This window comes from Manis javanica, chromosome 11 (assembly GCF_040802235.1).
Source record: "Manis javanica isolate MJ-LG chromosome 11, MJ_LKY, whole genome shotgun sequence".
In the NCBI taxonomy this organism is placed as follows: Eukaryota; Metazoa; Chordata; class Mammalia; order Pholidota; family Manidae; genus Manis; species Manis javanica.
Window position 1 is genome coordinate 92,428,370 of NC_133166.1, and position 13,071 is coordinate 92,441,440.

Consider the following 13,071-nt stretch of genomic DNA (forward strand, 5'->3'; position numbering starts at 1 on the left):
AGGAATTCCTAATTGAACACAAATCATAATCTAGACCGTGCAACACTTAATAATTTCTAATCTTTTACATAATATAAAAAATATTAACAAAGAAGAAAACCCCAACATTCTTAATGGTAACACCAAGGTTCTGGAATTTAACAATGATTTATTCATCTATTTAAAAACCATTTGAGTACCTACTATATGCCAGGCACTATGATAAAAATAACTCTTCAAGTAATTTTAAATAAGCCTTATTCAAGAGAGTTTTAAACATAAACACAATCAACTAATGCTTGCAGCTTCAAATACCTCTGGTCAAAGTATTAAGCTTACTGGAATTCTGCTAGTCATGCTTTGTGTGGTTTCAGAGTTACTCTGAGGAAAAGGGATGTCAGGAATTGCTTTACCTGTCCTCATGACTCCCAGTGCGAACATCCTTCATGGCAGCAAATCCACAAGGCACTCTAGCATATTTATTTAAATTTTCAATAAGTGTTTTCCCTACTTCAAGGTAGTAGGGATCTCCTGTAGCCTATTAAAAAGGAGAATATATGTATACATATATATATATAGCTTATATATTACTATATTCATTCATTTATCAAATATTTATCGAGTACCTACTAGGTGCCAGGCATTGTTGTATCAGGCACTAGAACATGTCACATGGAACCTGGCTTTGAAAAGAAGCCATGCATCTCTGCTTTATAGAATTTCTTAAATATACAATTAGAAAGCTGTCCAACTGTATATCTTAGCCCTTAAATTTCTAATACCCAGAAGGCTTGCCTGATTGAAAGAAGGGAAGAGACATACTTTAGAAACCAGCTCTAGAATACAAAATTTCTCTTTAAAGAAATATTTACATAAATATTTTGGAAAAACATAAAACTTAGATGACAATTCTTGTGACTTTCAGTAACTATGGACTAGATGGGTAAGAACTGTTATATATCCAATCATTACAGCATTAAATAAGAACTTTTAAAGCCCAATTACTAAAATAAGATATCCAACAGAGAATGGGATCTAAGCAACAAAAGAGAGGTAAATTAGCTTACTTTATACAAGAAGTAGGTACTTTCTGCAAATTCTGGCCTTAAAGGATGTTGAGCCCAATGTACCCTGAAATCTGTGGTAAATGCCTGCACAAAACAAATAGACACAAAAATGTGATTTAAAAAATTAACAAGTAGTTCTAGAATATATGATAGTACAGAAATTAGATCATAAACAAGTAAAACTAATTAAAATCGGTAACAATTTTCATCATCTATAAAATGAAATTTTCACTGCTTAAAATAACAATTCATTTTTGCTAAGGCTACTAGTTTTAACAATTAAACAGATTTTTTTAAATGATGATTTTGGTTATTAGAAAGCTTAGGAAAATCTATTAAACTCAATATTGCCACAATTAACACATAATTGTGTTTTCTTTTTTCATCTCCACTTTTTCTCTTAAATTCCTTGTTCTCATATTTCTATTTTCACAAATGCTCACTTTCATATCAACCTCAAATCCTATGTGAAACAAACAGGGCATTATTGATTAAAAAAAAACCTAAAATAAAAACAAAAAATTTTATGGGAATCAAATAAAACCTCATTTGTGATAAGGTATAGTTATTAAAAACCTTATTTTCCACCATGCACTCACCTGAAAGCTGAAAAAACTCTACTTCCTAAAATAAACATTTTAGAAAGCATTCTAAATTGGTGAAATGCTTCAAAATCTCACAGAGGGTAGTGAATGAATAAGCAGGGATAGAACTATGCCATCTACAAATTTGGAAAATTTTAATGTTTCTGGAAAACCAAAGAGTATGCTATTGAAATCTTGCCTTATCAAGCTAGCAAGACTATTTATTACTAATATAATGTACAAAAAAAAACAGAGAGAATAATTTCCAATCAGCACGAGGAAGAGCTGGATTTTCCAATTTCAAGGAGCATGTGTGATCAGCAGGAATATATTCAATATAAATCATTTTCATAAAATAAGCTTTAGAAAATAAAAAGTAAAAACGTCTTCCTAACTGATACATACGTGAAAATTAGAATGAGGCAATAGGAAATGGCATGGATTAGAAAAGGTCAAACAAAAACTAATTTGTTTTTTAACATAAATTTAATAAAATGTCAGCATTACCCTTAACCTGACTTCTCTTAATACATGAGGAAAATACATACAAAACTGTATAAATGAAAAATAATTAAATTAACCAGGAAAAAAATAAATGAAAAAGCACAAACCAATCTTGAAGATGACTTTTTCTACCTTTAATTATTAATTTATAGTACATTAAATTAGAATTCCAAAGATTATTTGCTTACCTCTGGTAGAAAATTATGTTTTTTAATCACCTGATACAACATTTCATGTGTTTCAATAGCAGGTCTAATATCCCCCTTTAAGACCTAGAAGTCAACAATAACAAAATTACCCAATAACATAAGCCGATTTTATCTATCATCATTCTATAAACAGAAAAATGTAGATTATAACAATTTTGAAATGTGACTCCATTTTGGTAACTCAATTTTAGAGGTCACAAATGCATGTAATTACAATAATTTTACTTCAATATTAAGAAAATAGGAGGTTTTTTTTTACCTGCAAACCTGGAAAAAAGGCAAGCAAAGCATCCATCCAAGTCCGAGCATTCAGCATGGGCTTGTGGATGTGCACATCAAGCAGAAGAGGTGGCTGGCTGATGTACCTCATTATGGCATCGTAGTGCTGAAAGACCACAACATGTGTTCATGAAAACAGATGAAAAAAAGATGTGATATTCTAAAAACAGCACTTCATTAAATAGCATCATGAAGAAATTAAACCTGAATTTATATACAAATAAACTTACTAATTATTAACTACATAAGGATTTAGATTGTTTTAGATGGAAATCTATATTATATGTATATATATAAAATATATACTCCTTCGTGTTCTTTAACTCTGTTGTAGAATATTAAAGACTATAATCAATGTGGAATCTTCTGGGGGGAGTAGATCTGAACATTGCTGTTTAAGATTAGCCCACAGCTAGTATGCCCTTGTGACTCAAGGATGCTCTTATGTACTCTTGAAATACAGCTACAGTTATCTGTATTAAGAATTAGTTTCATCTTCTGTGCTTAATGTTTGGTCTCTTCCCAGCTAACATAATATTCTGGTACTCACACTACCTAAACTAATGTTATCTTATCACTGGTGCCACTTATGGTCAGCTACCTCTGCCTTTTGTGCCCTCAAGAACACTTTTTTTCCCCTTCTTTTATCTTCTTTTTGCAGGTATTTCTCAACTTTGACAACAACAGGTTAAGCTGTTAGAGTTAATGAATGATAATGAACCAGCAAAAATAGTATCTGTTCTCATTCACCTTAAGAAAATCTTGTTATAAACTAATAAACAATTTTTGTGATAGTGTTTCTTAAAGTATTCAATTGATGATTTATTAGGATTCTTACTTTTTTTTCCCAACTCTTTTATTATTTAATAACTGTTACTGAGTACTGCTGGATGTTAAGGCACTGTTCTAACACTTCATATGCTTTATCTCATTTAATCCTCCCAAAAACTCTCTATATATTGCTGGTATTCCCATTTTGTGGATGAGGAATGGAGGCAAGTAGTGTAAGGTAACTTGCCAAAACCACAAAACCAGTTTTACTCCAAGATTTAAATTCCAGTAGAACTACTCCCATACTTTTGATCACTATATCATATGGTCTCACAGCAGTGCAGGTGAACTGACAGGTGGGCAAATTTACCTTTTGGAAAGGTAAATTATTTCAAAGAGTACAGTGATACAAATGATGAGTCTGCTGTATTAATTTCACTGTGCTTCACCTGCAGACAAAGGCAATCCAATCAGGTTCAATAATCCACTACCTGTCCCCTAAAAATATGCCTTACCCAGACTTAAAACTTACAGACCTACTTTGGAAATGAATACTCAATAGTTTCTCCAAGTTTTCAAAGCCCTGCATATTTGGTACGATTAAGGAGTAGGCCAAACTTCCAAGATTTCAAAAAGAATTAGAGTTCAAAAGAGAAAGCTAACCAGTAATTAACTCCAATAAATTTTCTTCCTTGTATAAAAGTAGATTAGGTAAAACTCAAAACCATGTATTTTATTCCTTACTGGCAGATCTTAAAAATTTCTGATAAGCCTTGAAAATAAAACTACTTAATAGTAAACTAATTTTTGGAATGTATATAGCCTTTACCCTGTCCCCGTCCAACATCATAGGGGAATACCGACAAAAAAATGACTATACATGTAAAACTAAAGTATTTCTCAGAATATCACTCAGATAAGTTTCTATCAAAATCTGGCCCCCAAATTAAATTGGTTCTAAAGTTAATACAAAGCTGGATCAACTTACTGTATTAAATCTTTCCAGAAAACTGTCATCTCCAAGCAAAACATAGGCTTTCAATAGATATTCATAATATGAATCAATCCCTGCTCCAACTCCACTATCTAGGAAAAAATACATACAAATGTGGTTCTTTAATAAATAAGTCTTAAAATTCTTTACAGAGTACAAATGAGGGTACTAGTAAACTGACAATGAAAAATAAGTCTAAATGTGAAACTATTTAAAGTAAAAATTACACATTTACAGAACATAAGTCCTATCATATGAATAGTTCCTGTGCTGATAGTAGTTTGTATGTTAAAAAAAATCTTACTTTGCAAAATTGGTTACTCGAGGTCTTATTTCAAATCAGGATATAATACTTTTAAGAATTTTTTTAAAGCTCATTTTCTCAGTGAGGAACTCCAAAACGCTAGAAGAGGCTACCTTTGTGCATTTTTAAGTAAGACCCTTAATTAGTGAGGTAATGCTCTTTAAAGTTATAATAGATTATGAAAACAAGGCTGCTGCTCTTTGGAGATACAGTTCCAATTGCTGAAACTAGCGTGATTGCTGGCTTCTTCCTGTAAGATCATCATAGAGGGCCAAAGAAAGAAAAGAACACTGTAAGAAACCTGGTAGCAGAAGAGGTTGGAGGGAAGCAGGTACTTTGGCAGGGAGCAGAAGGCAGTCAGGCATGGCTGTGGAAGGATCAAATAGGGGGGAAACTGCTGGAGCTTCACTCTTGCTTCTCTCCTGCCACTGCCTTAAGACACAATGCTTCCTCCCATGCCTGTTACAGCTCCACTCAGATCTATGCTCCAACATCTTCAAGAGTAAAATCAGGGCAGCACAGAAGCCCTGCTTAAGGAACTAAGCAAAAGATGGGAACTAACTTTAGGCATTCTCTTCCCTCCCTTTCCTCTCCAGACTCCTAAGGCTGGTGAATTGCAATCTAAATTATAATTACAGTTTCAATCTTGGAAATCCCTATACCCAGGGCACACTCCAGGACAATTAAATCAGAATTTCTAGGGGGTCCAGGAATAGGTATTTAAAAAAACTTCTTAGAAGTCATCCCTAAAATCATTGGAGCTTATAGGGAATGGAATCTGATGCTGCCACAAAGTAGGTAGCAAGGGAATATAAACTTATAGGCCAAGAACATTTAAGAAGCAAGACATTTTAAAAAGAAAAAGCAAGTACTGGAATAAGAATTTATTAGAAAAAGAAATACTAGAACAGGCAAACCAAGAATTTAAAATTAGCCTAACAAACATTCTAAAGAGATAGAGAAGATATTAGCAATACAAAGTAAGAAGTTTTTAAAAAATCAGCAGTATGTAAGATAAAAATAGTAATAAAGTAACAAAATAGATGGGATTTATAGCAGAAAGGAAACAACTGAGGAACACATTAGCAAGTTGGAAGATCACAGGTAATAATCTTCCAGAAGAAAGGCAGGGGAAAAAAAAGAAAAAATGAAAGCTAAGATATATGGAGGACAGAAACAGAAGTAATTTAGATAATAGGAACTGCATAGAGATAAATGAAAATGAAAAGGATAAAAACATCTAAAATAAAAAGAAAGATTTTATGTTCAAAAAACAAGGATTTTAACTAGAAAGAACCCACAGGATCCTAAAAGGAAACAGAAAGAAAATTCTACACCTAGTGATTCTTTTAGAAATTTCTCTTTGCCTCTGATATTCTTAATCTTTCATAGAAAAAGTATAGATCACACATAAGAGCATAAAAATCCAAATAATATGAGTTTTTTTAAAGCAGGATGTAGGAAGACAATAGAGTTGTATTTTCAAAGGCTTGAAAGGAAAGAACTTGCACAGGAAATTATATACAGTCAAACTGTTACTCAAACATGAAAGCATAATAAAGTTATTGTTAGGCATATAAGGTATCGGAAGCTATTAAAATCTACTGAAAACAGTTTGGGATAAGAAGAGAGACAAATCTAGAGATGCTGCAAGCAATAAAGTTCAAATGACCAAATACCTTGATAAACTTTGTTATTTTTAAAGAAACAGGGAGAAGGGTGGTACTAAGACCAAAAGAAAAAACAGAAAACATACTCATAATGAATAAGAATCAAGTATCTATATGGTATCAACATAACAATGGATGAGAGTTGGGGTGGGAGGGAGACAAGGGATGGGAGGGCATGCTTAAGTTCATATTTTACTAAGAGGTAACTATAGGTTTCAATTAAAAACAAAAGGATTAAAAAATAAACACAGGAAAGGTGGGACATACTGAAATAATTAAGATAGTATAAATAAATCTAAATATATTAAAAATAGCAATAAATGTAAATGAACTAAACTCACCAATTAAAGGATAAAGACTGACAAATGGCTTTTTAAAAATCTATAAATTTTACAGGAGTCACAACCTGCAAAGACTTGAAGTGAAAGGGCAGAAAATACTTAAGTAAATATTAAGCAACATAAAGCTGATGTTAAGGAACTAAGCATTCTAAATTGGTGAAATTACTACCAGATTAAATAAACTTTAAGACAAAGAGTACCATTAGAGATGATGATTATATAATGATGAAAGGTTCAGCTAGGAAAAGATAATGATTTTAAATGAATGCACCTAATAACATAATAAAGCAAAAAACAGAACTACCGGGAGCTATTAAGAAGTCTGCTATCATTATCAAAAATTTTATCCACCTTTCTTTCTTAATTCATGATAGGTCAAACAAACAGAAAATCAGTAAGGATCTGTATATTAACTGAGCAAACTGACATATATAGAAATATAAACCCAACAATTAGAAAAAATATTTTTTAAAGCACATGTGGAATGATTTCAAAAACTTGACCATGTTTTAGGCCAAAAAAATTTCAATAAATTTCAAAGAATAGTTATCACATAGATTGTAAGTATCACATAGGTATCAATATATTTTTAAAGCATAAGAAACCCAATAGAAAATAGAAAAAATACAAAAACATTCATAACAAAAAAGGGAAACATATGCCCAGTAAACATAAAGAGGTTTTCAACATCATTAGTGATCAAAGAAATAAAAATCGAACCACAAGGGGAAATCCTTTGTGCACCCATTTGGCAAACTCTTTGAGTCTGTCAACAAATGGAGAGGATGTTGATCTATAGCATCTCTTTTATGTCACTGGTGAAAGTTTAAAGAGGTGAAACTTCTTCAAAAGACAATTTTGAAAACAAATTTGACAATTTGATATAATCTCCTTAAGTTGAACATTAACTTACCCATGATATAAAAGTTCCAATCATAGATATATAGCCCAGAGAAATCACTATACAACAGGAGAAACATAAAAAATATTCATGGGACTACTGTTCACAATAGTAAAATCCTGGAAACAATCTAAATGCCCATAGATAATGGTTAACTCATTCAATAGAATATTATATACCAGTCAAAAAGAGTAAGCTACACGTTCATGCAACAATATGCATGAATCTTAGCAACACCTTATTAAGTGTAAAAAGTTTCAAAAGGGTACATATGACATATTTTTATAAAGTTTAAACAAAAAATATACCTTTCAAAATATCTAAGATGTACTAAAACTTTTCTAAAAGGAAAGCAAGGGAATGACAAATACAAGATAAGAACGATGGTTATCCAATTGGAGAAGGTAGAGGTGTGGGATTGCAAAGGTAGGGAAAGTCAAGAACCATAAGCAGAAGTAATATATTGTCAAATAAGTTGATTTTGTGATGGATGGTCCATTTATGAGTGCTTATTACATCGTTCAAAATGACCAAGCAAAACAGGTCACAAATGGACCAATGACGACAATGTCACAGACCAAGGATTATGATTAAACTTAATTATGATTAATTAATTTGCCCCTGAGTTTCAAAGCAGGTTAAAAAAAAGAAACTGCAGAATTCAGAAACCAGGATTTAGATTACTTTCAGGAACCATGTAGATAAAACATGGAAAAACTATACAATACTAACTAGAGGCAGTACTTTTATTTCAGTAAATTCAATTAATAATGATATCATTTTAATTTATTTAAAAATAGGCAGTTATTTTTAATTTTATACATAACAACATAAGATTTTTGGAATATAGAGGAAGTATAAAAAAGATAATCTTATTAGGAATATTTTAGTATAGTTGTATGTCTATGCTTGTTTCTATAGGGGTATCTTATAAAGATGAAACCATTTTCTTTATACAATCCTATATCCTGTTTGTTCATATAACATTTGTCTCCTGATTCCAATTCATCTTAATAAGGACTGGTGATAATATTATTAAATACAGATTTCCACGTAACTATATCTTGATATGAGATGGTTGAAGTATTCTGATCCTCTAGTCCTGAAAGAAATTAGCTCTAGTATTTCTTCTATGCCTATATCTATGATATACTCATTAAGGTATGAAATGGAACACAAAGTCATCTAGAATAAGTGTGCTACTATTTGGCACCAAAGAAGAAAACCAGGCTAGATTAGTTGAAATTCCAGCAATCTTGGAGAAACTATGCTTTATGCTATCCCAGAGATCATTTTAACAAATGAAAATCCTTTATTTCCCAACCATTCTGAGGATGTGAAGGCTTGACTTAAAAGGCCCAACTCAACATACCTTTTCGTACCCAGTCTCCAGTATGAATATTTATAGTCACGCCCACTAAATTGCTACTTCGCTGTCTTTTTTCCCAGAGAAAATCAAGAGCTTTTCTTGCATATTCCTATAATTACAAAAAGAAGAGCACAATTGAAGAACTATAAGTCTCTGACAAATAGGAAAGAAACCAAAATCACAGGCTCACAGCATATTTTAAAGATTAAGTAAAATTCCTTAATAAATAAATAAGATAAATTTAATAATAAATTTAGATAAATAAAATTATATAATTTAGATAATAATAAATTTAGATAATAATAAAATTAGATAAATAAAATTAGAAAAAATAAATTAAAGATAAATAAATAAGAAAATAAAATAAGATAATATTTATGATATATATTAAATTTTTTACAAGTTAAATCTTGGCTCTTTCTCAGCCAATCAAGTCTAGTTAAAAAGGACTCTAAAACTGCTATTTAGTGGCAGTGATCTCACTTTGAGACTATCCATGTTCATCTACTTTTGCAGTACACATTCACAAACATGTACTATTAAATTATATTAATTGCTGCCATAATTAAATGCACTTATTAAAATAATATCTATCATCTAAGTGCAAAGTAAAAATCTCCTTATATATACTTATTTAGAAAATTAATATAGGATTTCAAAGGTGGGAAGCTATATCTGAACCACAAACAGGCATTTCAAATCCCACTTTTTAAATAGCATGTAACTATCTCTCTTTGTGAAGAGTTGCTTTACTTAAATCAACTAGTATTCATTTAACAATATCAGATTTATAACCTTATGACATTTTTTTCTTCTTTTCATTTATTTTTATCCATTGGACACCAAATTAAAATTGCTTTTAATCAAATTCTTGGCTTTGGATGAAAAGATCTTTACAAAACATGAAAGCTAAGGACATGTACAACAGAGTTTCTAAATTAAAATTAATTTCAGAGCATGAATCTATTCAGCATTGCAGAAGTACTTCTATGAAAGAAAAAAAATCATTAAGCCAATTTGTCACTGCAGATTTAAGAATAGAGTATAAAATAATTTTAATTCTTGATTCTACCTGTTTACACTGATTTTTTTAAAACAGAGCATATTACAACATTAATTAAATGCTGTAATTTCAGTGATGGAAAGTTTCATAAGGACTTTTATTTCCCTATACCTAATTAACCGCTAAGAAAACAGGCCCAGCGAAATCAAAGATTTAATGAAGGTTTAAACTAAAATATAAGACAGTTAATATGAGAATTCAGATCTCTTTATATGTTAAACCACAAGTCAACACTTTTTCTGACAAGGGCCTGACAGTAAATATTTTAGGCATTCTGGTACATATAGTCACTGACATAATTATGCAATTCTGCTGGCGTAGCACAAATGCAGCCAGAGAAACAGAAAAATACATAAATGAGCATGGTTATGTTCCAATAAAAATTTATTTACAAAAACATTGTAGATGTTGGCCCACAGACACTAGTTTGCCAACCCTGTATAAAGTGATCCTTTGTCAACTGCATCAGGTTGCTTCTCTTACACTACATTGAAGTAGTCTACATTCATACTTCTCTTACTGTACATTCAAAAAGTTAAAAAAAAAATTTTCCATAGATTTACTCACAAATACAAAATAGTGATTGGAAAAAGTATGGACTTCGCATTCAGAAAGGCATGCATCTAACTCCAGTTCCACCCATTCACCCACTAGCTGTGCATCTTATCCTCTTTGAGCCTCACTTTATTCACCTATAAATTCACTGGTATCTGAGAGAGTTTGTAGTTCAAATTAGGCAGTATCCACAAGTGACTACACTTTCTAATGAATAAAAAATATTAGTCAACAAGGTACAGAATTAAAATGAAACCAAACATGATAAATCCATCCTTAAGAAACTTTGAACATCATACACAAAAAGGCCACCTGAGTTCGTTTGCTTTAAGTGTACAATATGTTGAGTTAAAAAAAAGAAATTCTCCAAAGTCACATTTGAAAAAGAGTGTTCTGTGTTACTACTGACACATTTGAACAGATACAATAAAAAGCATTTTCACTGTTTTAGAAGATTAGTGAGGTTTTCAGAAATGCAATAGACCATCTAGAAGTCTAACAAATAAAACAGAGACACAGTATTTCATCTAGACAATTGTTATATGAATTCATGTAAGTAATATGGCTAAAAAATCTGCTAAGAATAAATCTAAAACTTTATAGTTTTTGAAAAAAATGCAAAGCCATATGTAACATAGCTACCTCAAAGTGACTTCTATGTTTTTGACAAAGACTATGTGATGGAATTTAGGCAAATGTTCATTAAAATAATAGAAATCCTCCAAATGATAATGCTAATATTTGACCAATGAAGAAAACATAGAGTTAGTTATGCCCAGTACCCAGGAGATCAAAGACTATGAAAGCAAACCTCAAATATTGTTGCTCCTGTGAATCGACTTAAAGCAGCAAACTCAAGGATCAAGGTACCTGCACAAGCTGTACAGGTATCTGTCTCCGTTCCTGTCCGAGCTTCTGGTTTTCTGATACCAAACTTTAAATTAATCTAAATAAAATGAGAAGATTATCATTAGCAATTATGAAGAGATTATGATTTCTGGATAAGAAAGTATTTTTCAATGAAGGCTTTTTATCAAATCATGAAAATAATTCAAAAAATAAGCATTGAAATTAAATCTGATTATCTTTGTGACTTTCCAATTAATATCCAGAGAAGTACACTCTACACACATAATGTTCACGTGGTAAATAAGTTTTCATTTAGTTCCTTCCTTGATAATATCAAAATTCAATATTGCTATGAGAATTACATAAAGAGAATACCTTTAAGAACAATTTTGTTCTCTGGACAGTTTGAACTAGTTAGTACAAGAGTAGGGAACTAGACCAGCCCTAAAAAAATTAGGTTTGAGAATTTGTGAAAAAACAGTAATATATTAAATAGTCCTTCATAGAGAAAAAAACTGATTAAGTTAATATACATATTTAAAAGATTAAAATTTTGTTTGGATTTTGAAAAGTTTTGAACTAAAGAGTATACTGTCTTGATAGCAGACTAACAAATAACATAAAGAAAATTTTTTAAGGAATTACTTTTTCTAATTCAAATATAGCCAAGTAATACTATAGTATAAACCTGTATTAACCAGACAAACCTGCCTAGAAGGTGATTAGAAGTAGAATGTTTTTCTGCAGTCAAATAAACGACAAAAGAACAAGCATATGCCAAGGACTCAGCATAAAAACAACAACAAAAAAAATCAAACACAAAGCATCACAGTATGTTCCCAATCAATTATTATTCAAACCCTTATAAAGAGAAGTTCAAAAAAATTTGTATTTCAACTTATCTGCAGAAGTCAATTTCTGGGTATGCCCATTACTTTAACAGTAGCCAATCAACAGATTCTAGGAAAGTCTAGGCAAGGAGATAGGGAAAATACCCACTCAACAACTAACAAACAATAAAAGTGACATACAGGTGAGACATGGGAAGGGGATAACTATGCTGGCTTTGGTACTGCCACTTGTCTCACTTCCTAGAATGTCACATGAAGCATTTACACTACATTCTATGTGCCAGGCACCACCTCTGAAAACCCACTAAAATTCATATTATCTCTACCATTTGTAATTCTGGAAAAATAAACAGCTTTATGTAGCTCTGCACCAAGAACTAGACTGGAAACTATCCTGTCTTCTTACGCTGTCCATATCTCTGTCTACATAACTAAATTTTATGTTAAGAATAATGAACTTAAAATGAAGCAATCTTCAATAATAAAATATTTCATTCCATAAATTACACTAAGTATAATAATTCTAAGAAATATTTACAGTTAAAAGTCAACAATGAAAAGGATTTTCTGGTTACCTCTATTCATTACTATAATCAACAGATCAATATTTAACAATTGTCTGCTATGTGGTGTGTTTTATGTTAAGATACAAAGAAACTGAAGAGATCTCTGCCTTCAAGGAGCTTAAGATCCAGACAGAGCAAATAAGACCTATGTGTAAACAGAGATGATAACTAATAATGGAAAGTCATAAGTAAGTGCCAAACAAATGGAACTGACA

General features: G+C 31.2%; 1 protein-coding gene across 5 annotated transcripts in view; it reads right to left on the minus strand.

Moving 5' to 3' along the window:
* Positions 1-13,071, minus strand: part of EDEM3 (ER degradation enhancing alpha-mannosidase like protein 3) — a 68,699-nt gene that overhangs the window by 26,311 nt on the left and 29,317 nt on the right. For all 5 annotated transcript variants that reach the window (XM_017655578.3, XM_073216891.1, XM_073216892.1 and 2 more), the window contains exons 7-13: positions 11,402-11,536; positions 8,976-9,081; positions 4,382-4,479; positions 2,603-2,728; positions 2,323-2,406; positions 1,047-1,130; positions 393-517 (exon numbers count right to left, since the gene is read on the minus strand). In XM_017655578.3, the coding sequence (XP_017511067.1) occupies positions 393-517; positions 1,047-1,130; positions 2,323-2,406; positions 2,603-2,728; positions 4,382-4,479; positions 8,976-9,081; positions 11,402-11,536 (758 nt within the window). The remainder of the gene's footprint in view (positions 1-392; positions 518-1,046; positions 1,131-2,322; positions 2,407-2,602; positions 2,729-4,381; positions 4,480-8,975; positions 9,082-11,401; positions 11,537-13,071) is intronic.